The sequence below is a fragment of the Hypanus sabinus genome, chromosome 4 (assembly GCF_030144855.1).
Source record: "Hypanus sabinus isolate sHypSab1 chromosome 4, sHypSab1.hap1, whole genome shotgun sequence".
NCBI lineage: Eukaryota > Metazoa > Chordata > Chondrichthyes > Myliobatiformes > Dasyatidae > Hypanus > Hypanus sabinus.
In genome coordinates this window covers 84541500-84568269 of record NC_082709.1, presented here as the reverse complement: position 1 = coordinate 84568269, position 26770 = coordinate 84541500, and the positions used below count along the sequence as shown (strand labels likewise).

General features: G+C 45.4%; 1 protein-coding gene across 5 annotated transcripts in view; it reads right to left on the bottom strand.

Moving 5' to 3' along the window:
* Positions 1 to 18249, bottom strand: part of ptprna (protein tyrosine phosphatase receptor type Na) — a 224980-nt gene extending 206731 nt beyond the window's left edge. For all 5 annotated transcript variants that reach the window (XM_059967586.1, XM_059967584.1, XM_059967588.1 and 2 more), the window contains exon 1: positions 17998 to 18249. In XM_059967586.1, coding sequence (XP_059823569.1) covers positions 17998 to 18091 — 94 coding nt within the window. In that variant the 5' untranslated portion in view covers positions 18092 to 18249. The remainder of the gene's footprint in view (positions 1 to 17997) is intronic.
* Between the last annotated feature and the right edge of the window lie 8521 nt (positions 18250 to 26770).

Below are 26770 nucleotides of genomic sequence, written 5' to 3'. Positions count from 1 at the left end.
CTGATCCTCAACCCCATCTTCCTGTCTTCCCCCATAATCTTTGATGCCCTCACTAATCAACAACCTATCAGCCTCCGTTTCAAATATACCCAATGTCTTTGCTTCCACAGCCATATGTGGCAACAAATTCCGCAAGATCTATCACTGTCTGGCTAAAGAAATGTCTCCTCATCTCTGTCCTGTTCTGCGTTTGTGCCCTTTGGTGCAAGACTACCCCACTATTAGAAGCATCCTCTCCTTGTCCACTGTAGATAGAGATAGATACTTCATTGACTCCAAAGTAAATTACAGTGCCACAGTAGCATTACTAGTGCACAGACATACAATCAGAAGAGAAGTTGAGGTAACTTACTTTTTATTCTTTCTTACTTCTCTTCTAATATTTGTATATTTGTGCACTTGTAACGCTACTGTGACACTGTTTGAGGTAACATTTTTTTTTTCTTAACGGTCTAACAGGAGGGCCTCATCACTTCCCAAGCTATAAGTTGAGTCATTATAGAGCCCAATGAGGGGAAAAGGGACATGGAAAGAAGTGGGGGGGGGCAGAAAGAGGTGGGGTGGAAGGAGTAGAGAAGGGGAATGGAGGATTGATGAAGAGAGAGGGATGGAAGGGAGGGGGAAAAGGGGGAAGGGAGTAGGAAGGGGGAAGAGAGGCGGGTGTCAAAGAGCGGGGGGAAAGGAGAAAGAGGGAAGGGGAGGGGGAAGATGGGGAGAAAGGGGAAAGAGGGGAGGGGCAAGAGAGGGGGTGTGGCGGACAGGGTGTGTGGAAGAGAGAGGGGGAGAGGAAAGGGGGAGAGGGGGATTGGGGAGGAGAAAGGAGGGGGAGGGGTTGAGGAAGAGGGGGAGAAGGGGAGAGGGGTGTGGGGAAGAGGGAAGGGGAAGAGAAGAGAGGAAGAGAGGAGGAAGAAGGGAAGGGGAGGAAGAAGCAGAGAGAGGGAGGGGAAGAGGGGGTCAGGACAGAGAGGGTTTGTGTGCATGGGGAAGAGAGGGTTGGGTAGCGTGGATGTGGGGTAGAGTGGATGGGCGAGGTGGAGTGGATGTAGGGTGGCGTAGGTGGGTGGGGTAGAAGGGAGTGTGGTAGATGGGGAGACATAGGGGAGGGAGAGAGAGAGAGACAAGGAAGGAGAGAAAAGGGGGGAGACATACACAGAGAAAGAAAAAAAGCTAGATAGAGAGACACACAGAGACAGAGAGTGAGAGAGAGAGAGAGAGAAAGTAGGCCACAGTTTCTTACCGCTACCTGCATCACACCTGACTGATTTTATGCCCTTCTTTACAGTGATGAGCACATCTCGCAGATTAAAATCAATATTCTGCCACAATGTACAGTGCCATCATGTTGACCTGAGACCCAAACCCTTTTGTTCCATTTCTTAAAATCTCAGAATGCAATTCCCACAACAACAGGTTCAGGAACAACCTGCACAACCCTCTCCCTCTACCCTAACAATGGAACAGGGCAGATCTCCTCCTGCACTACCATGCCCTTCACTTTCTAACATTAAGACGATATGACTGGGTGTCATTCACTTGGATTTTCAGAAGGCATTTGATAAGGTGCCACACATGAGGCTGCTTAACAAGATAAAATCCTATGGCGTTACAGGAAAGATACTGGCATAGGTAGAGGAACAGTGGACAGGCAGGAGACAATGAGTGGGAATAAAGGGGGCCTTCTCTGGTTGGCTGCCAGTGACTAGTGGTGTGTCTCAGGGGTCAGAATTGGGACTGCAAACACGAAGAAATCTGCAGACACTGGAAATTCAAGCAACACACACAAATTTGCTGGTGGAACGCAGCAGGCCAGGCAGCATCTGTAGGACGTTTCGGGCCGAGACCCTTCGTCAAGACCGCTTCAGTATTGGGACCACTTCTTTTCAGATTGTTTCTCAATTGATTTATTTAATGGAATTGATGGCTTTGTGGCAAAGTTTGCAGATGATACGAAAATAGATGGCGGGATAGGCAGTGCTGAGGAAACAACGCGATTGCATCAGGGCTTGGACAAACTGGATGAGTGGGCAAAAATATGGCAGATAGAACACAGTGTTGGGAAATGTACAATAATGCATTTTGGTAAAAGGGGCAATAGTGCAGACTATTGGGGAGAAGGTTCAAACATCAGAGATGCAGAGGAATCTAGATGTGGAAAGGCTGTTTCTCTTGGTGGGTGAGTCCAGGACAAGAGGTCACAGTCTTAGAATTAGAGGGTACCCATTTAAAACAGAGATGAGGAGAAATTTTTTCAGCCAGAGGGTCGTGGATTTATGGAATTCGTTGCCGCATACAGCTGTGGAGGCCCAATCATTGAGGGTTTTTAAGGAGGAGATTGACAGGTATCTAATTAGTCAGGGTATCAAGGGATATGGGAAAAAAGCCAGAAATTGGAACTAGATGGGAGAATAGTTTAGCTCATGGTGGAGTGGCAGAGCAGACTCGATGGGCCAAATGGCTTACTTCTGCTCCTTTATCTTGTGATCTTGTCTTGTGAGGAATCCTCGTGCAAGACTCCCAGAAGGTTAATTTACAGGTTGAGTCTGTGGTAAAGGCGGCAAATGCAATTTGGCACTTATTTCAAGGGGAATAGAATACACAAGCAAGGGATTATGCGAGGCTTTATAAGACACTAGTCAGGCCGCACTTGGAGTATTGTTAACAGTTTTGGGCCCTATATATCAGAAAGAATGTGTTGTCATTGGAGAGAGTCCAGAGGAGGTTCATGAGGATGATTCCAAGAATGAAGGGGTTAACATATAAGGAGCATTTGGCAGCTTTGGGCCTGTACTCACTGGAATTCAGAAGAATGTGGGGTGGGGACTATATGAGGTGGATGTGGAGAGATGTTTCCTGTGGTGGAGGTATCCAGAATTAGAGGACACAGCCTCAAAATTGAGTGGCGGGCTTTTAGAACAGATGCAAGGAGAAATTCTTTAACCAGAGTATAGTGAATCTGTGAAATGCTCTGCTACAGACTGTAATGGAGGCCAAGTCTGTGGGTGTATTTAATGCAGAAGTTGATAGTTTCCTAATTGGTCAGGGCATCAAAGGATATGGTGAGAAGGCAGGTGTATGGGGTTGAGAGGGATCTGGAATCAGCCATAATGGAATGGCAGAGCAGACTTGATGGGCTGAATGGCCTAATTGTGCTCATATGTCTTATGGTCTTATAGGCATAGGAGTGGAATTAGGCTATTTAGCCTTCAAGTCTGGTCCGCCATTCAACCATGGCTAATTTATTCTCACTCTCAAACCTACTCTTTTGCCTTTTCCCCATAAGGTTACCTTTTTTTTAAGGCCTTAGTTTTGCATGGTCGTTTTATTCTCTCTTCACGGTTTTGCACAATTTATGTTTAATTTATATCCTGTGTACTGTCTGTACCTACGTGCCTGTGATACTGCTGCAAGCAAGATTTTCATTGTACCTGTACCTCCCCATGCACGAGGCTCCTCTCTGCTCTACACAACACTAATTCTCCCCCATCTTACCAACAAACATGAAAACTGAACTCTCAAGATCAAAGAACATAAAAGGTTGGAAGGTTGAAGATTAGCTTTATTTGTCACATGTACATTAAAATGTATGGGGAAGTGCATCATTTGGGTGAAATCAAATGTGAAGGCTGTGCTGGGGAGGGGGAGCCGCCAACACAGCATGCTCACAACTTACTAACCCGAGCCCATATATCTTTGGAATGTGAGAGGAAATTGGAGCACAACAGGAGAAAGTTGCACGGTCACAGAAAGAACATACAAACTCCTTACAGACAGCGGTGGGAATTGAACCCTGATTGCTGGTGCTGTAAAGCACTGTGCTAACCGCTTCGCGACCTTGCTGACCCGATGCTACTGTACCGCAGTACAGTACCGCATCATGGCCGACTTTCTACACAGCATCATTTTCCGGCATTATCCCAGTATCCATGATTCCCTTAATGTCAAAGTCAAGATTACTACAAAGTTCAAAGTAAATTCATTATCAAAGTACCTACCGTATATGTCACTGTATACTACCTCAAGATACATTTTCTTGCAGGCGTGTACAGGAAAATCAAGAAATGCCATAGATTTCTATGTGCAAAACAACGTGAAAAAGAAGACAAACTTTGCAAATAAAAATAGTGAAGAGTCCTTGAAACTGAGTCTATATGTATGTGTATACACAGGTACTGCAGGTACAACATTATATGAGCACTATTCACAACAATAGCAAAAAACATAAATTTTTACAAGTAAAAACACAATTAAAACAAAATAGAAACAAAGTCCATGTTAGTGCCAAGTGTTCAAAGTGGTCACAGTGATAGTACACTGTAGAGATCATACAGGTCGGCTCAAGAACCTTGTGGTGTAGGACTTCAGGCTTCTGTACCTCCTGCCAAATGGCAGCTGCGAGAAGATGGCACGGTGATTGATGTATGTTGCCTTCTTGAGGTGGGGAGGGGTGTGTCCGTAATATCTTGGGCTGAGTCCACTACTCTCTTCAGCTTCTTATATTCCTGTGTCTTTGAATTCCCATACCAGACCATGATGCAGTCAGGATACTTTGAACAGTACATCTGTAGAAGCTTATTAGAGTCTTTTGTGACAAGATCAATCTCCTTAACCTTGTAAGAAAGTAAAAATGCTGGTGCATCTTCCTTGTGATTGCATCAATGTGGAGGGCCCAGGACAGGTCAATGTTTATAGGGCCATAGGATCACAGAGACAAACAGCATGGAAACCTCAGCCCAACTCCTCTATGCTAACCCAGCAAGTTAGACTCATCTGCTTGCATTTGGCCCATATCCTTTAAAACTCTCCTGTCCATGCACTTATCTAGAATCACAGAGTACTACAGCATAGAATCAGGCCCTTCTGTGTGAAACTGTTATTCTGTCTAGTCCAATCGACCCACACCTGAACCACAGCTCTCCATACCCCTCCTGTCCGTGTATTTATCCAAACTTCTCTTAAATGTTGAAATCAATCCTGCATGCACCATTTCCGCTGGCAGCTCATTCCACACTCTCACCATCCTCTGAATGAAAAAGTTTCCCCTTAGGTTTCCCTTAAACATTTCACCTTTCACCCTTAACCAATGACCTCTAGTTGTCATCTCCCCCAACCTCAGTGGAAAGAGCCTGCTTGTACTTACCTTATCTATACCCCTCAAAATCTTGTATACCTCTATCCAATCTCCCCTCATTCTCCATGCTCCAGGGAATAAAATCCTAACCTATTCAACCTTTCCCTATAACTCAGGTCCTCAAGTCCCAGCAACATCCTTGTAAATTTTCTCTGCACTCTTTCTGCCCTTTTTACTAGGAAGATTGAAATATCGAGGTGAATGCGGAAATGAGCAAGTGTTTAGCACTGACTACCTGCCTCGTGCTCACTACTGTGATGGACTTTTCACTGCTGCTGGATGATCTGAGAAGGTCTATCTCCCTCGATGCTGTTAGAGATTGTTAGCGAAGTTCTGTGGACTATAGTTCAAACTAACGGCAGTTCAAAGTGATCACTTTCAGTTTTTTTTGGATTCTGTGTTTTGCCTGTTCTTTCTTGTTGCTGTCTGCCACAATTTGTAAGCTTTTTTGTGTGAGGGAGGGGTTGGGGATTTGGGGTTTGATATTCTTGATGCCATTGGGTGCAATCTGTTCGGTTTTTGTGCAAGGGAGGGGTTTGGGTTTTGATGTTCTTGCTGCCGTTGGGTGTGATTTGTAAGTTTTTTTGCAAGGGAGGGTTTTGACATTCTGGTTGCCATTTGATGCGAACTGTCAGTTTTTCTGCGTGAAGTGGGGAATTGATCATGTTGCCATTTGCAAGATTTGTGTGGGGGATGATGCTTTTCTTTGAATTACTTTCATGGTTTTCTTTGTTTCATGGCTTTCTGGAGAAGACGAATCTCAGAGTTGTATACTGCATGCATACTTTGATAATGAACCTTTTATCTTTCCTGTAGGTAGGTGACCAAAACTGCACACAATACTCCAAATTATGCCTTGTCAATATCTTAAACAACTTCAACATAACACCCCCAACTCCAGTATTCAGTACTCTGACTTATGAAGGCCAGTGTGCCAAAAGCTCTCTTTAAGGTCCTATCTACCTGTGATGCCATTTTCAAGTAATTATGGACCTGTATTCCCAGATGCCTCTGTTCTACCACACTTCTCAGTGCCCCACGACTCACCATGTAAATCCGACCCTGGTTTGTCTTAGATTCACCTCTTACATGAAGCCCGATACATCTACCAGCTGAAGCCTCCTCTCCTACCACTACAGTCAACACCATCCTTGTTCAGCTATTTTTAGCTGCCCACAACAGGGGACTGAACAGTACCACAACTAAGTACCATCCTGATACAGTGTGCGATTGGAAACAATGCCAGCTACAGACTCACCTAATGAAATGCAATTTTGTTGTCCTGGAGTAGGTGCCACACAGTGTGGAAGCATGCCCTTTGACCCGATGTGTCCATGCTGACCAACTAAGCCAATCCCACTGACCAGCATTTGGTCCAGAGCCCTTTCTGCCTTGGTGTTTCAAGTACTCAAGTTCAAGATTGTTGTCTTTCAACTATAATCATGTATACAGCTAAATGAAACCGTGTTGCTCTGGAGCCAATGTGTAAACACACAGTACATATATTCACACACAGCACATAATTATGATAGTCACAAAATAAAATCAGTAAGTTCCAGAGTGGCATGGCCTGAGCATGGAGGGTGCATGGGATGTTGGCCTGAAGCCATATTTCTGCAAGAACAAGCGCACAGCAGTTCCTCATCTCACACTGGGTCAGCCACAGATGAAGGCAACCCAACTTGCCTTCCAGGGAGCGAGCACTCGAGAGCCGGCCTGCAGGGTCAGCACTCAGCCGAGCATGGATTCCTGGGTGCCCTCTGCACCTCTACTCTCTCCCACACTGCCTGCTCCCCTGGGTGGCACGAGGGCCTAGTCTGTGCAACAGCTGAGGCCACACAGTTCCCCCACCCACTGGTCTTGCCAATGAACCAACTCACAGTATTTCATGTTACCGATGTCCAACAGGGTCTTGCGATCACAAGAACAAACATTCAAGACCATTTGTCGGAGCCAGAGTGGCTGCTGTGACCAATCGTACTGCCGTCTTACTGGAAGCTCCCCCACCATCCAGACCATGATCTCCTCACAACATTATCATTAGGCAGGGGTTACAGAAACCCTGGGTCTCACACCACCAGGTTCAGGAACAGTTACTACCCTGCAACCAGGCTCCTGAACCAGTGTGGATAACTTCACTCACCTCACCTCTGAACTGACTCCACAACCTAAGACTCATTTTCAAGGACTCTGCAACTCATGATCTCAGTGTTATTTAATTTTATTTGCACAATTTGTCTTCTTTTTCACATTGGTTGTCTGTTAGCCTTTGCCCACCTATCTATAATTTTTTTTAGTAAAATTCTATTGTATTTCTCTTTGCCTGTAAATGCCTACAAGAAAATAAATCTCAGGGTGGTATACGGTGACATCTATGTACTTTGCAAATAAACTTATTTTGAACTTTAAGATGCCCCTGAAATGTTATGGGAGTCTCTGCCTCTACCCCCACCCCCCCCCCCCAATCAGTGCATTCGGAATTCTGTGCTCTTGGGTACAATAGATTTTCATCAGATTTGCTCCAAACCTCCCGACTGAGCTTAAAACTGCACTAACCAGTTGTAGGTAGCCAAACTTCTTTCTAGCCACCACCACCGTGCCCCACATGATGGTGTATATATCTCTCGGGATATCCCTCACTTCAAAGAAAACAAGCCCACTCTCCCCTCCTAAATGAAACTCAGACAACATGCTGGTGAACAGTGCCACCTGGGTTCACTCCAACCCCACAAAGGGAATACTGAATTCATCGATTTCAGGTAAACCTCCCCATATTTTCTCTCTTTCTGATCTGCAAAGTTACCTCTTTCCTGACCAGGCCCCCGGCACTCTGTTTAGATCATAGGGCAGCACAGTATTGGACAAGCCATTTGACCCACAATGTTGCACTGATCTTGATGCCAATTTATACGAAATATCCTCCTCCAGTGCATCATCCATATTACACGCCTCTAGAACCTCAAGCTCTGCAGTAATGGCCTTCTTCCACAGCTACTCCTGGTAACCCATTTTAGTCACCTACCACTCTGCATAAAAAACTTGCTTCTCACACCACTCTAACCTTAAAAATATGACCTCTGGTATTTGACATTTTTAGCCTGGGGTAAAGGGGTTTTACTGTTGATCTATGCCTCTCATAATTAAAAAAAAACTCTGTCAGGTCTTCCCTCAGCCTCTTACACCCCAAGGAGGCAACTCAGATTTGTGCAACCTTTCCTTGTAGCTCATATTGTCTGATCCAGGCAGCACCCCAAAGCTTCCACATCCTTCCTATAATGGGGCAGCCAGAACTGCACCCAGTACTCCAAGTGTGGTGTGACTAAGGTTTTAAAGAATCAATCCTGTGCCTAGCACATTGATGTAATCATGAAAAAGGCAATATATCAACTCCACTGGGAGTCTGAGGAGTTGGTAGGTCACCAAGAACTCCTGCAGATTTCTCTAGATGTACAGTGGACCATTCTGACAGCTTGCACCACAGCTTGACAAGGAGGTCACAATGCACAGGATCACAGCAGGCTGCAGAGCATCATAAACTCAGCCAGCTCCATCACGGGCACAACCCTCCCTACCATCAAGAACACCTTCAAAAAGCATTGCCCCAAGATGGCATCCATCCTTAAGGAGCCTTGCCCCCTTCTCACTACCACCATCGCGGAGGTGGTACAGGAACCTGAAGAGCCACACTCAATGTTTTAGAAACAATTTCTTTCCCTTTGCCATCAGATTTCTGAATGGACTCCTCTAATGCAATATTTACTTTTTTATTGTAACTTGTAACTTTATGTCTTGCACTGTACTGCTGCCACAAATCAACAAATTTCATGACATATTCCAGTGAACCTGCTTCTGATTCAGTAAAATGCCCCTGGTCCATTTAATAATGGATTAAAGTTGCTGGATATGGACAAGGACCCTTTCTAGAAGGGACAGATGTGCCCTCCTACGAACTTACAGCCTGGTGCCAGGTTTCCAAATAGAATCCACAGTTCAAAGTAAATTTATTATCAAAGAACGCACATGTCAACAGATATTACCTTGAGAGTCGTTTTCTGGCAGGGATACATACAAAGACTGGCAAACAACCAACGTACAAAAAAATGTAGAAGACAAAGTGTGCAAATGAAAAAGTAAATAAATAATACTGAGAACATGAGTTGTAAAGAGTCCTTGAAAGCGAGTCCATAGGTTGTGGAATGAAGTTCAGAACTGAACTGAATGAAGTTATCCATGCCGGTTCTGGAACCTGATGGTTGAGGGGTAATAATGGCTCCTAAAGCTGAAGGTGTGAGACCCTAGGCTCCTGTAACTCTTGTCTGATGGTAGTAGTGAGAAGAGAGCAGGGCCTGGATGATGGACAGTGTGGCAGTGTTCCTTGCAGATCTGCTAATTGCTGGTGAGGACTTTACTGTGATGGGCTGAGGAATATCCAGCTAAGTGTGTTCCCAAGCACGGAAATCAGGAACAGTCAGAGGTGCGGTCAGAATGGATTCGGAGGCAGCGCCCCTGCCCAGACACACGGTGGCACAGAACACCAGACAAGAGTCTCACCCTCATTCACAGTTTACATGAAACAAGAAGTAGAAGTCAGACGGCTAGGATGAAAGGAGAAATATTTAACGGGGAACTTCTGCACTCAAAGGGTGATGCAAGAGTGAACAAGCTGCCAGTCCTCGTGGTGGATAACAACTGCATCGGACATAGAACATTACCACACCATAGAGGCCCTTGATTTAAGAGAAGTTTGGATATGTACAAAGTTGGGGGGGGGGGGTGGAGGGCTGTGGTCCAGGTGTAGGTAACACGATTGAGGTCAGCTTGAAAGGCCTGTTCCCGTGCTGTCACACTGTATGACTCCAATTCCCTTTGAACAGCCTGGGCTCCTTCCCACTTACAACAGAGAATACAGAACACTACAGCAGAGTATGGGTCCACGACTTTGTGCCGACCCTTTAGCCTACTCCAAGATCAATTCAACCCTTCTGTCCTACCTAGTCCTGCAATTTGCTTTCATCCATGTGCTTATCTAAGAGTCTCTTAATGTATCTTTCTACCACCACCCCAGGCAACGTGATCCACTCACCCACCACTCTGTGTAAAAATAAAATCTCTGACATCCCCCTTGTACTTCCCTCCAATCAATTTAAAATTGTGCCCCATTATATTTGCCATTTCCACCCTGGGAAAATGGCAGTCCACTATCAATGCCTCATATCATTTTTACACCTCTATCAGGTCATCTCTCATTCTCCTTCACTCCAAAAAGCCCTGGCTCACTCAACCAACCCTCATAAGACATGCTCTCTAATCCAGGCAGCAGCCTGGTAAATCATCTCTGCACCCTAAAATGTCCACATCCTTCCTATAATGAGGCAGACCAGAAATGAAGACAATAATCCAAGTGTGGTCTAATCACTGTTTTATAAAGCTGTAGCATTACATAATGACTTTTGAACTCAATCCCCAACACACCTATCACCCTATCAATTTGCACAGCAACTTTGAACTCGATCCCCCGACTAACTTGAGAATGTAGAATGCCTGCCAGCATTCCACACCAGTACTCTACTGGTCTGACTCTTCCTTCCCATGCCCTGCTCCTTTCCCTAGAGACACCCAACACCTGAGGGAGGGGATGGTCCAGGTGTAGGTAGATAGAAGACCATGTTGGCACAGCCTAAATGGGCCAAGGGGCCCGTATCACTATGCTATCACTCTATGACATCATGATCTGCCCTTCAAAAAAATCAGCTCCACAACTGCTTATAAATAATATGCTGGTGAAACGTCTCAGCCCAAAACATTGTCTATTTATTCCCCTCCACAGATGCTGCCTGCCTTGCTGGGTTCCTCAAGCATTTTGTGTGTATGTTGCTCTGGATTTCCCGCATCTGCAAATCTCTTGTGTTAATAAATGCTTTCCTATGACAGAGAAGGCAGCCAGGGATTCCATCCATGAAAATTTACTTGCTTCACAGACACACAAAGCATCAGATAACTAGCATTCATAAGAGAAAAAACATAAATTAAATATAAATTATACACATTTTTTTACAAGAAAGGACACAATTAGAACAAAAAAAGTCAATTTTAGTATAAAGAGGTCAAAGTAGTCACAATGTTGCTAAACTGTAGAGATTAGGATTGTGCCAGTTGGTTCAAGAACTGAGTGGTTGAAGGAAAGTCGCTGTTCTTGAAACTGGTGGTGTGGGACTTCAGGCTTCTGTACCTCCTGCCCAGTGATAGCTGAGGGAAGATGGCAGGGCCCGGATGAATCAGAATCAGGTTTATTATCTCTGAAATATGTCACGCAATTTGTTGTTTTGCAGCAGTACAGTGCAGTACACAAATTTCTACATCTGTAGAAATTCACCAGAGTCTTTGGTGAGACCATAAGACATAGGAGTAGGATTAAGCTGTTCAGCCTATCAAGTCTGCTCTGCCATTTCATCATGGCTGATTTATTATCCCTCTCATCCCCATTCTCCTGCCCTTGTTGCCTAATCAAGAACCTATCAATCTACACTTTAAATATATCCAATGATTTGGCCTCGGTGGTAATGAATTCCACAGATTCATCATCCTCTGGCGAGAGAAATTCCTCATCATCTCTGTTCTATTCTGAGGCTCAGCCCTCTGGTCCGAGACTTTCCCTCTGTTGGAAACATCATCTCCGTGTTCACTCTAGCTAGGCCTTTAAATACTGAGGAGGTGACATACCAAATCTCAAACTCCTAATGAAATATAACTGTTAGCATGCCTTATTCATAATTGGCGGGTACATACAATTATAAGAAAGAACACACTTAGAATGAAAACAACGTCTATTATAGTGCAAAATTGTTAAAAGTAGTCATAGTGCTACTAAATGTGCTAAGCAGGTTGGTTCAAAACCCAAACGGTTGAAGGGAAGTAGCTGTTCTTGAACCTGATGGTGTGGAGCTTCCTGCTCAGTGGCAGTTGTGAGAAGGTGGCACTGGCAGGATGGTACCTGAAGAAGATTACCACATCCAGAATATTTAATATTCCCTGACAGCGGCAAGCTCTCCAGTGCTGGTCACATCCTTGTGAAGTGTTCTGCCTCAGAATAGGGAGTCAGCAATGCGGCTCTGAGAGTGAGATTTCCTTACCTGCAGGTGACTCACTGAATGATGGAGAAGTCTGTAAGGGCTCAGACACTGTGTATGCTCACAGTCGTAGAGTCATACGGAGAAGGGACAGTCCCTTTTACATGCCAATCTTCAAATACCTATCTACTTCAATCCTGTTCACCAGCACTTCAAGTTAATTCTCATTCAACCATATATGTGTATACAGCTAAACAGAACAACATCCCTCAGGGTCCAAGGCGCAAAACACAGTGTATATATGTACATTTCATACAGCACATAAAATCATATCAACACAATAATATTAGCTGATAAAAAGTATTTTGTAGATGTACAAATTGACATAAAGTGCATATGTGACATATGGTTGAGTATGTAACTGTATAATGCTGTTGACACAGTCACAAACAATGCATACTGGGTGGTACCAGGGTATTCTGAAGTCTCAGAGCCTGGGGGAAGAAGCTATTACCCAGCCTAACTGTCCTCCTTCTGTAACCCTGATAATTTAGTAATTCCAGCATTAATTGGTTTATTATAAAGCTACAAGATATTGAGCAGAATTAGGCCACATAACCCATCAAGTCAGTTCCACCATCCATCATGGCTGATTTATTATCCCTCTCAACCCCATTCTCCTGCCTTCGCCCTGTAACCTTTGACACCCTTACAAATCCAGAAACTATCAACCTCCACTTTAAATATTCCTGATACCTTGGCAGTGAATTCCATAGATTCACTACCCTCTGGCTAAATAAATTCCTTTTCATCTCTGTTCTAAAGGGTTGTCCTCTATTATGAGGTTGTGCTCTCTAGTCCTAAACTCTCCCATTACTGGAAATATATTTTCCCTTTCTACTCTTGTCAATATTCGATAGGTTTCGATGAGATCTCCCCTTATTCTTCTACAATAAATTCAGAGCCATCACACACTCCTCATATGCTAATTCTCATCAATGTCCTCTGGACCTCCTCCAATACTAGTACCTCCTTTCTTTGAAAAGGGGCCCAAAACAGCTCACAATGCTCCAAATATCATCTGACCAGTGCCCTGAATAGCCTCAGCATCACATCCTTGCTTTTATATTTTAGTCTTTCTGAAATCAATGCTGACATTGCATTTACCTTCCTTACCACTGACTCAACTGCGAGTTAGCCTTTTTGGAATCCTGCACAAGGACTCCCAGGCCCCTCTGCTCCTCTGATTTCCAAGTTTGCTTTCAATTTAGAAAATAGTTCACGCCTTTATTCCTTCTTCCAAAGTGCATGACCATACACTTCCTGACACTGTATTCCTTCTGCCACTTCGTCACCCATTCTACTAATTCCACATCCTTCTACAGACTTCCTACCTCAACACTACCTGCCCCTCCACCTATCCTTTTATCTTCCACAAACTTGGCCACAAAGCCCTCATGCTATATTCTGTTTTATGCTCATGATCTGGATCGGAAGAAATTCTGCAGGTGCTAGAAATCCAAAACAAAATGCTGGAAGAACTCAGCAGGCAAGGCAGCATCCACAGAACAGTGAAGAGAATGTAGAGCTGCAGCTACAGAGAATGTAGTTCAGGCTGACAAAATGCAAGGGGCACGATGAGGTAGAATGGGAGATCAAGACAGTGTGCCCCACATGTCATGCAGAGTCTGATGAAAAAAAATTCCTAACTTCAAAGATGTATGGATTGTTACATACTCAGAGACTCAGGCGCACAAGACATTGGACGAATAACCCAGTGCACAGGATCAATAACAGATCCGATGCTGAGGATTGTAAACTCGGCTAACTCCATTCTGGGCACTAGCCACACCACTGCCGAGAACAGCTTCAAAAGGGGATGCTCCTTTATTATCATTAATAACCCCAACCATCCACCCTCTTCTCATTGCTACCATCAGGGAGGTGCACAAGCCTGAAGCACACACTCACAATGTTTAAGGAACAGCTTCTTCCTCTTGGACTTCAGATTTCTGAATGGACAATGAACCCATGGACACTACCTCATGATTTTGCTCTCTTCTTACACTACTTTATACATTTCTTATGGTAACTTACAGTAATTTTTTTTGTATTGTACTGTACTGCTGCTGCAAAACAACAAATCTCATGACATATATCAATGATAATAAATCTGATTCTGATAATAAAACAGATTCCAATTCAGGATAGGTCTTTATCCCATGGAACATAGGAGCAAAAAGGGTGACCTTATATAGTAGACATGTAGAAAATCAGCAGGGAGATTAGGCAGCGAGAACGTACACAGGCTTTTCTCACAGAGGTTATGGTTCTGATGTCCGACCACAATATAAACCACCCATCTCAATTGACACATTGACACCTCCAGGGTTTACCCCATCCTAACCCACTGTCAACAACAACCCACCTACAGAAGGATGAAGAGAGTCTTCTCAAGGAATAATGGCACCACCAATAAATGAACACTGGACAGCAGAGCAACACAGGGTCACTACCACACAGATGTAGCTGTCCGAGCTTGATCCTAAATTCCATTAGTGGTCAGCAGAGGAAAGGCTGGCAGCTTCAAGTTCTTCGATGTCAACATCTCTCAGGACCCATTCTGGGCCCAACACATCCACCACTTTATTAGGTACACCTGCTCGTTTACACAAATATCTAATCAGCCAATCACATGGCAGCAACTCAATGCATGCAGACATGGTCAAGAGGTTCAGTTGTTGTCCAGACCAAACATCAGAATGCGGAAGAAATGTGATCTAAGTGACTTTGACCGTGGAAGGATTGATGGTGCCAGACAGGGTGGCTTGAGTATCTCAGAAATTGCTGATCTTCTGGGATTTTCACACACACCAGTCTGTAGAAAATACAAAGAATGGTGCAATAAACAAAAAAAAAATCTACTGAATGGCCTTGTTAATGAGAGAGGTCAGAGGAGAATGGCCAGCCTGGTTCAAGTTGAAGAGAAGGTGACAGTAACTCAAATAACCACGTGTTAAAACAGCAACGTGTAGAAGAGCATCTCGGAATGCAAAACACATTAAACCCAGAAGTGGATGTGCTGTAGCAGCAGAAGACCAATAACATCCACTCAGTGGCCACATTATTAGGTATAGGGAGTACCTAATCATCTGGCCACTCAGTGCCTATCAGTGCCAACCTGGTTCTAATAAGACTGGGTAGGCGAAAGATGAACCTGAATTATTCCCAGCAGTAGTTCCAAGGGCCCCAATAAACACCCACCACTTCTAATTCTTGTATAATGCAGCAGAGTGTATTTCAGAGGGATTACATTTATATAGCACTGGCTAACCCTTTGCACTACAGACCCTATAGACAACTCCACACGTACTACATTCAACCTTTCAATAATTTTGTATACTTCATAGAGATTTATTCTTAATCATTCCAACAACACAGCAAGTATTGTTGTCCAACAACACAGTACGTTAGATATGGCCCTTGTGGCTAAAGGGATCAGGGGGTATGGAGAGAAAGCAGGTACAGGATTCTGAGTTGGATGATCAGCCATGATCATACTGAATGGCAGTGCAGGCTTGAAGGGCCGAATGGCCTACTCCTGCACCTATTTTCTATGTTTCTAAGTGGCTGCATCATCTTTCTTTAGAACTTTAAAAACAGCACAGTACAGGCCTTTCGGCCCACAATGTTGTGCCAACTCTTTATTCTACTTTAAGATTAATGTCACCCTTCCCTCGCACATTGTCCTCCATTTTTCTATCATCTGTATGCCTGAAGAGAAAAGCCCTAGCTCGCTCAAACAATATTAGTTATATATTTATTTGTTTTTATTTAAAGATGCAACTCAGGAACAAGCCCTTGCAGCCCGATCAGCCCACACTGCCCAATTACACCCTTAGTAAATGAGAGGAAACTGGAGCGCCAAAAGAAACCCACCCATTGTGAGGAAAGCATTGCCCTTACAGACAACAGCGGGAATTGAACCGGAGTCACTATTGCTATAAAGCATTACGCTAACTGCTATACTACCGAAGCACCCTTGACCATTAAGCTTCAGAGCTGCTGAGGGACACCAAAACTCTACTGACCAGCCATCTCCTCGACAAATTTAATCTTTCCCCTTCACAACTGAGTCAAATTCAATAGACCAAACCGCTCCAGAATAGCGTTCTCATGCCTCGACCAGTGCAAGACATGGCAAACAATTCCACTCCATGCAAACATTCAGAAAAATTCTCAACACAATTTCACTTCCAATAGTAAATTATTGCTGGCAACCTTCTGACATCCCGAGCCCAGATTGTCCCTGCGGACATTAAACGCCCACCCACCCCATATCCCCTGTAAATACATATCTCGTCACCTGCAGATATATTCATTAACTGACCCCATCCTCTGTAGATACAGACATTAACTCAGCCTCACTTCCTGTGGATACATACGATAACCACAGCCTCAGTCCCAGTAGATACAGACTTTCAAACCCCCTCAATCCCTGTAGGGACAGACAATAAACTACACCACAGGCCCTGAAGATTCAGACATTACCACCTCACACCCTTAAATACAAACCTTGACCCCACTCACTCAGTCCCTGAAGATACAGATGTAAACATCTCCTCACCCCTATATAGACATTAACCCCCTTCATCCCTATGCATACCAATGTTAACACAGACTCACTCCCCATAGACACAGACATAAATACCGCCTCAGCTCCTGTAGATACAGACATTAACTCTCCTCACTCCAGTAGATACAGACCTACCCCCCTCACTCCAGTAGATACAGGCATTAGCCCCCTCATTCCCAGTAGATACAGATGTTAACTCCCTCACTCCCAGTAAATACAGACATTAACCCCCTCACTCCAGTTGATAGAGACATTAACCCACCTCACTCCCAGTAAATACAGACGTTAACTTCCCCCACTCCCAGTAGATACAGGCATTAACCCCCTCACTCCCAGTAGATGCAGATATCAACTCCCTCACTCCCAGTAGATAGACGTTAACTCCCTCACTCCCAGTAGATATGGACATTAACTCCCTCACTCGCAGTAGATACAGGCATTAACCCCTTCATTCCCAGTAAATACAGATGTTAACTCCCCCATTCCCAGTACAGACATTAACCCCCTCACTTTAGTTGATAGACATTAAACCCCTCACTCCTGTAGATACAGACATTAACCCCTCACTCCAGTTGATGCAGACATTAACCCACCTCACTCCAGTTGATGCAGACATTAACCCCTCACACCCAGTAGATACATATGTTAAACCACCCCACTTCTGCAGATAAAGACGTTAACCCACCTCACTCCCAGTAGATAGAGATGTTAACTTCCTCACTCCTATAGATAATGTTATCCCAGACTATAGATACAGACATTAACCCCCTCAGTCCCCATTGATATGGATGTTAACCCTCCCCATAGGTACAGACATAAACCCCCCCCCCCCCCACTCAGTTACTACAGATACAGAGGTTAATCCCCTCACTCCCTGTTGGCAAGAATGTTAACACCCCCCCCCTCAGTTCTTGTAGATACAGTCAATACCAACCCTCCATGACTGTATAGATGTTAACCCCCCCACACCCTACAGACATTAACTCCCCTCAGTTCCTGTAGATACAGACATTAACCCTATTCATTCCCATAAATATAGAAGTTAACCTGCCCCCCCCCACCTCGCACCACCACAATACTCGTATATATATTCAGTCCAGCCCCGTTCCCTCTCCCTGACATGGAGCTACGCGTGTTGTCCCTCCGCGGCTCTCTTTCAGCCTTACCGTGGCTACGGGCGGCGGCTTCGGCCATGCCCGGAGCGAGCAGCAGCAGGTGCAGAGAGAGCAGGGCACGGAGCTCGCTCCTCGGCGCCTTCATCCTCGGTCTGACGGGCGGGACGGAGTGAGGAAAGGAGGGCAGGCGGGCAGGCAGGACCGCGGGGGTGACCTTCAGCCGCTCACATCTCCGGCCCGCTCCCGGCTGCGCTCAGCCGCCCTCCGCTGCCACAACAGCAGCGAGTGGTCCACCGGCGGCGCGCGTGCACGCGGCCTGACGTCAACCGGGGGCGCGCATTACATCAAACACCAACACCCCCTTCGCAGACGAACCTCGCTTGCTGCGAAAAGCCGCCTTTTCTGCATTTATATAACCACCTAATTCATTACAGAGATGCATTATTGAGTGATATTTATATTTATGCTGCATCTTACCCAGAGTAACAATCATTTCGTTCTCCTTTACACTCGTGTACCGAAGAATGACAATAAACAATCTTAATAATAATCGCCCATTTATGGAGCACTTTTCATTCAAAGGCAATGTGGTTCAAAATGCTTTACAATGGGATAAAGTGCAAACGTGAAAATAACAGACCTTGAATTCAGAATTAAGATCTTGAATCTCAAACTCTGCATTGAACCGTTTAGTGAATGCATATTTGATTATATATCATAGTGCATATTCTATATATTCAATTTACAAAACTGAAATGTTTGCTTAAATGGCATTTATATATAATTGCATGAACGCAAATCTTTTTGACCCCCTACCATCAGGCACGAGGTACCGCTGCAAGGACTGTTAGGATGGGAAACGGTTTCTCTCCCAGGCCGTGAGACAACAACTCCCTGGCACCACCCAGGTCTCATCACTTATGAAGCGCCAGTACTGTTATAGTTTACTTTTGAACTTTTGTCATAAATGCACCTTATGCTAAATGTCAATCTTCGGGGATATATTTTATTAGTTGTTAATTTGTTTGCTGTAATATTACTTAATGTGTTATGTGTGAGCTGTATGTACTGTGTTGCGCGCCTTGGTCCAGAGGAACGTTGTTTCGTTTGTACGTGAATTACCTTCCGTGTTCTCCCGACAGAGAAAAACAATCATATTTATGCAAAAGCTGAGGAACAAGAGCTGCTGAATAAAGGTCTTCCGCCTGAATTAGCGCCAGCTCCTTTTGATTTCATTTCAATTCTCCTACACCTGCGATTAAACATAGAACACCAGGGCACAGCACAGGCCCTTCGGCCCACACCGTTGTGCCGACCTTTTAACCTACTCTAAGATCAGCCTAACCCTTCTCTCTCACACAACCCTCTATTTCTCCAGCACCCATGTACCTTAACTGTCCCTAATGTATCTGTCTCCACCACCACCCCTGGAAGCGTGTTCCACGCACCCACCACTCCCCGTGTGTAAAAAACCTACATCTGACTTTCCCCTTACCCCTATACTTTCCTCCAATCACCTTAAAGTTATACCCTCTGCTAGTAGCTATTTCTGCCCTGAGAGAGAAAAGGTGTCTGGCTATATCCATCCCTCTTAACACCTCATAACCCTGATTAATTATGCTATAGCATGCACCCGTAGCTGCAAAAGAACATAGCACAATATAGCATGGTGCAGGCCATTCGGCCCATGAGGTTGTGCTGACCTTTTAACCTACTTTAAGGTTAATCCAACTCTTCCCTCTCCCATTGCCCTCAATTTTCCTATTGTCCATGTGCTATGTATGTAGAGGCGGACAGGGTAGTGTAACACCTTACAGCATCAGGAATCAGGGTTCAGTTCCCACTGTTGTCTGTCAGCTCCCTATGACCACGTGGTTTCCTCCATCTGCTCCGGTTTCCTCCCACATCCCAAAGACATCTGCGTTAGGGTCAGAGGGTTGTGGGCATGCTACATTGGCACCAGAAGCAGGGCAACACTTGCGGGCTGCCACCAGCTCATGTTTAGGCTGTTGGTCACTGATACAAACTACATATTTCTCTGTATGTTTCGATGTGCATGTGACAAAAAAAGCCAATCTTTTATTTTTAAACGTCCCTGATGTACCTACCACTGGCAGCGCCCATGGCAGAGCATTCCTCAGACCCAGAATCAAAACCACATTCAATATCACTAGCATAAGTCATGAAATCTGTTGTTCTGTGGCAGCTGAACATTGCAATACATAGTCATAAAACTATAAATTACAGTAAGCACATAAAAATAAATTAAATAAGCACTGCAAAGAGAGGGAAAAATTAGTGCTGTAGTGTTGGTCGATCCATTGTTCATTTATAATTCTGATGGTGGAGGGGAAGAAGCTGTTCCTGGAACATTGAGTGTGTGTCTTCGGGCTCCTGTACCCCCTCCTTGATGGTAACAATGAGAAGAGGGCATGTCCTGGGTGATGGGGGTCCTTTATGATGGATGCCAACTTTTTTGAGATAGCACCTTTTGAAGGTATCCTGGATGCTGGGGAGCCCGCGATGGAGCTGGCTGAGTTTTCAGCTTTCGGCAGCTTTTTCCAATCTTGTGCAATGGCCCCTCCATACCAGATGGTGATGCAACCATTTAGAATGCTCTCCATGGTACATCAATGTTTAAAACCATTCTTTGTGTCAAATCCCCATCTCTGACATCATTCCCCCACTTTCCTCCAATCTCTTTAAAATTATGCCCCCTTGTATTAGCCACTTCTGCTATGGGAAAAAGCCTCTAACAGCTTAATCTACAGTATGCCTCATCATCCTGTACACATCTATCTAATCAACTCAACTTCAAGTTAAACTCAGAAATTGATCCAACCTCCAGATAACAGATTCATAAAGTTTTTCAGCAAGTAAACAGGTCCTACTTGCTTATACTAATTCCATTTGCCTCTTTTTATCCACATACTTTTCTTAAACATGTACCTGCCCAAATGGTTTTTAAACATTGTAATTGTACCCATCTTTGCTACTTTCTCTGGGGGCTCTTTCCATATACACACCTTTAGTATCCACTAATCCACTCCAGTTGAGTATGATGCTCTATTGACAGGATATTAGCAAAATGGAGAATGCCTGTGTGTGATTCTCTTTAACGTGGGGAGGCGGATGCATGGGCAGCCACTACTTGTTCTATGACCAGTCTGGGTCAGGGCCCAGTGGCACTGAATACAAGATGACTGGGGACCCATCACTGCTGCAGCCTTCCTCCACTTTCACAGCCATTGTGATGTGTCATCCTCTGCCAGCTCCGACTCTGAGGTCTTGTCCGGGTCCTGCCCCTTCATCATACTGCCATGGGTGACCGTACCAGGAGTTAAACTCCAAATGGCATTGCTCTCAGGAGCTCACAAGCCTCTGCACCTCAACAAACTGAGAAATGTACTCACTATCCTCTGTGTGGAAAACTTGCCCATCAGCTCCCCAGAGTCTTTTCCCCTCAGTTTGGGTGAAAATAGAACTAGAGGTCATAAGCTTAGAGTGAAACACTCAAGGATAATCTAAGGAGGAACTTCTTCACTCAGAGGGTGTTGTGAATGCGGAACAAGATTCCAGCTAAGAGAAGTTTGGGTAGGTACATGTCCGGGCGGGGTTCATAGTGATATGGTCCAGGTTCAGGTAGATAGGACTCGGAAGAAGATCGGGTTGGCATGAACCACATGGGCAGAAGAGTCTGTTTCTGTACTGCAGTGACCTTTGACATTGTAGTGGTTAGTTCGATGTTTTTCAGTGATTGCCTGTGATCGCTGATTGGGGTTCAATTCCCACTGCTGTCAGTCGTGATTTTGTACATTCTCCCTCTGTCTGAGTGGAGTTCCTCTGGGTGATCCGGTGTGGCAGCACTTGAGGGCTGCCCCCAGCACAGCCTTGTACACAGCCTTGTACACATTTCCCTCCATGGTTCGATGTATATGTGACAATTAAAGAAAATCTTTAATCTCTCTTCTTAAATCTATGTGTTTTGTTTTAGATTCCCTTACGCTGGGGAATGGACTGTGGCCATCCACCCTATCTACGTTCCTCCTGATTCTACACCCCTCATCCTCCTATGCTCCAGGGAAAAGAGTCTCTCCTTACAACACAGGCCTTCCAGTACAGGCATCATTCCTGTGAACCTTTGATGGATTCTCTGCCTTTCTCCCATCCTTGAACAAACTTCTATCTATTAAGTTGAAGAGTGTCTTCAGCAGTTGCACCATGGCCTGGTGTGCAAACACCAATGCCCAGGAACAGAAAAGTCTACAGAAAGTGGCGGATAAGCACAGTCTCTCATTTGCAAAGCCCTCCCCAACATTGAGCACACTACAAGGACTGCTGCCACAAGAAGGCAGCATCTGTCAAGGATCCCCACAATCCAGGCATGGCCACAGCCCTCCTTACCTCTCCCATCCATGTATCTATCCAAATTCCTCTTAAATGGTGAAATCAACCCCGCATTCACTACTTACACTAGCAGCTCATTCCACACTCTCACCACCCTCTGAGTGAAGAAGTTCCCCCTCATGTTCTCCTTAAACATTTCACCTTCAACCCTTAACCTATGACCTCTTGTTGTAGTCTAACCTAACCTCAGTGGAAGAAGACTTCTTGCAGTTATGCTATCTACAGTACACGCCCAATAATTTTGAATACCTCTACATCCTAGGGAATAAAGTCCTAACCTATTCAACCTTTCCCTATAACTCAGGTCCTCAAGTTTCAGCAACATCCTTGTATATTTTCTCTGCACTCTTTCAATCTTATTTACATCTTTCCTGCAGGTAGGTGACCAAAACTGGACATAACACTCCAAATTAGGTCTTACCAATACCTTGTACAATTTCACGTAACATCCCAACTCCTGTACTCAATACTTTGATTTATGAAGGCCCATGTACCAAAAGCTTTCTTCATGAACCTATCGATCTGTGATGCCACCCTCCAGGAATTATAGATCTGTATTCCCAGATCTCTCTGTTCTACCACACTCTTCAGTGCCCTACTGCTCACTGTGCAAGAGCTACTGATTGGTCCTCACAGAGTACACGTCACACTTGTCTGCATTAAATTGCATCTGCCATTTTTCAGTCCATTTTCCCAGCTTGTGCAGATACCACTGCAAGCTTTGATAGTCTTCTTCGCTGTCCACGACACCACCAATCCTGTTGTTATCTTCAAATTTGCTGATCCAGTTTGCTACATTATCATCCAGATTGCTGATATAGATTACAAACAACAATGGATGAATTGAATGAATGAATGAATTGACTTTATTACTTACATCCTTCACATGCATGAGGAGTAAAAATCTTTACATTACATCTCCATCTAAATGTGCAATATATAGCAATTTATAATAAATAGTATGCACAACAGGACAGTCAATATAACATAGAAATACTGTTGTGCCATTATGAATTAAGCAGTCTGGTGGCCTGGTGGAAGAAGCTGTCCCGGAGCCTGTCGGTCCCACCTTTTATGCTGTGGGACTGTTTCCCGGATGGTAGCAGCTGGAACAGTTTGTGGTTGGGGTGACTCGGGTCCCCAATGATCCTTTTTCCACATCCGTCATCCAGCACCGATCCCTGTGGCACTGCACTCGTCACAAGCCTCCCGTCAGAGAGGCAACCATGTACAATCACTCTCTGGATTCTTCCGTGAAGCCAATGTCTAATCTAATTTACCACATCATCTTGAATGCCACGCGACTAAATCTTCTTGACTTATCTCCCATGCAGGTCTCTGTCAAAGGCCTTGCTAAATACATGTAGACAACATTCTTGCCTTCTGTTTTCTTTGATGCCTTGCCTTCATCAATTTTCCTGGTAACTTCCTTGAAAAATTCTACAAGATTGGTTAGACACAACTTACTATGCACAAGGTCTTGCGGATTATCCCTAATCAGTCACTGTCTATTCAAATACTTATATATCCAATCCCTTAGAATACCTTCCAATAATTTTCTCCACTACCGACTTTAGGCTCCCCAGCCTATAACTTCCTGGCTTATTCTTAGAGCCACTCCTAAACAATGGAACAATGTTAGCTATCCCCCAATCGTCCAGCATCCTGTGATATTGGGTTCTTGCAGTAGATTACAGTAAACTCAACAGAAACATGAGGCGCACGGCGCGGCAGGGCAGCAGCGGCCTTTCAGACCTGGTGTTACTTTAATTTTCTATTTTAAGTTTGATACACAATTTTTGATTAGGGCACAAAGATAACAGAGCGGCTATCTACCATCGCCAGATACTACTACAATACAGAAATCGCCCAAAAACAAACCTCCACAAAGATCTGCTGGCTGAATTACGCGACGTCGACTTGCTGAAGGGAACGGGCCTACAATCCTCGGACTTGCCTGATGTTGGGAGCTGGAGATGGAGATGGAGACGTCGAAAGCGATGTGTGAGGAAGCAGAAGCGAGGCAAACGGGCAGGGGTCCGTGCCAGACTCAAAGCAAACCCTAACCGGCCGGCTCTCCCGTCCATTCTGCTCTCCAATGTCCGCTCCCTGGACGATAAAATGTTCTACATCCGACTCCAATGTAATACTCGGCGGGAGTACAGAGACGTGGCTCACTGATGGGATTTCAGACGCTGCCATCCAGCTAGACGGGCTAGCTTTGTTTCATTCGGGCAGAGATGCAGCTGTCTCCGGTAAGACTTGCGGTGGCGGTGTCTGTGTTTACATCAACGCGGAATGGTGTAAGAACTCTGCTGGTTTCCAGACACTGCTCATCGTTAGTGGAGTTTGTGGCAGTTCGATGCAGACCATTTTATTTGTCACGGGAATTCACCTCTGTCCTTATATTCGGTGTCTACATTCCCCTCAGCATTAATGCTAAGGAGGTGATCTGAAAACTGTACGGGGCTATTAGCGAACTGCAGAACACACATCCTGATGGTCTGTTTATTGTCGCCGGTGATTTTAACCACGTGAACCTTAAGTCAGTGCTCCCCAAATTCCATCAGTATGTGGACTTTGAAACGAGGGGGGAGAACGCATTGGACCTGGTTTACACAAACATTCCCAACGCGTACCGGGCAGACCCCGCCCCCACCTCGGATAATCAGACCACATCTCTGTTATGCTAATCCCAGCATTAAGACCGCTGGTCAGGCGCTCTAGACCAGTTCAGAAGCAGGTGAAAACCTGGCCAGCCGGAGCCATCTCTGCTCTTCAAGACTGCTTTGAGCACACTGACCGGCACATGTTCAGGGAGGCTGCAACCGATGGCGACTCTACCAACTTAGAGGAGTATACAGCATCAGTGACCAGCTACATCAGCAAGTGCATTGATGATGTTACTCTGTCCAAGACCATCACTATACGTGCCAACCAGAAGCCATGGATGACCGCAGAGGTGCGTGCGCTGCTGTGGTCCCGCGACTCCGCCTTCAGAGCAGGCAACAAGGCAGCTTTAACAACAGCAAGGCCCAAGCTGTCCCGAGCCATCAGAGGGGCAAAGCGTGCACATGCCCAGCTAATCCACAGTTACTTCCAGGACAGCGGTGATACGCGATGCATGTGGAAGGGCATCCAGGACATCACCAGTTACAGGACAACATCACCTGACTGTGCAGGTGATGCCTTCCTCCCAAATGCACTGAATAACTTCTACACCCGGTTTGAGGCGGAAAATGACGTGGCGGCGAGGAAGTCCACACCTCCTGCGAATGACCAGGTGCTGTGTCTCTCCGTGGCCGACGTGAGAAGAACCCTGTGCAGGGTCAACCCACGGAAGGCTGCTGGACCAGACAACATCCCTGGTAGAGTGCTCAGAGGATGTGCAGACCAGCTAGCAGATGTTCTCACTGACATCTTCAACATCTCCCTGAGCAGCGCCACCATTCCAACGTGCTTCAAGGCCGCTACCATCGTCCCCGTGCCGAAGTAGTCTTCAGTGTCCTGCCTAAATGACTACCGTCCCATTGCACTTACATCCATCATCATGAAGTTTTTCGAGAGGCTCGTCATGAGGCATATCAAGACCCTGCTGCCCCCCACTGGACCCCCTGCAGTTTGCGTACCGTCCCAACCGCTCAACAGATGACACCATTGCCACCACCCTCCACCTGGCCCTAACCCACCTGGACAAAAAAGGCACATACGTTTGGATGCTGTTCATAGACTTTAGTTCAGCATTCAACACAATCATCCCTCAGAAACCGATTGGAAAGCTGAGCCTATTGGGCATGAACACCTCCTTCTGCAACTGGATCCTAGACTTCTTGACTGGGAGATCTTAGTCAGTCCGGATCTCCAACCCCATCACACTGTGCATGGGGGCTCCCCAGGGCTGTGTGCTCAGTCCACTGCTGTTCACTCTGCTGACCCATGACTGTGCTGCAACACACAGCTCGAACCATATCATCAAGTTCGCAGATGACACCACCGTGGTGGGTCTCATCAGCAAGAATGACGAGTCAGCTTACAGAGAGGAGGTGCAGCATCTAACAGACTGGTGCAGAGCCAACAACCTGTCTCTTACAGGTTGAACAAAACAAAAGAAATGGTTGTTGACTTCAGGAGGGCACGGAGCAACCACTCCCCATTGAACATCGACGGCTCCTCGGTAGACATCGTAAAGAGCACCAAATTTCTTGGTGTTCACCTGACAGAGAATCTCACATGGTCCATCAACACCAGCTCCATAGCAAAGAAAGCCCAGCTGCGTCTCTACTTTTTGCGAAGGCTGAGGAAAGTCCATCTCCCACCCCACATCCTCATCACATTCTACAGGGGTTGTATTGAGAGCGTCCTGAGCAAATGCATCACTGCCTGGTTTGGAAATTGTACCATCTCGGATCGCAAGACC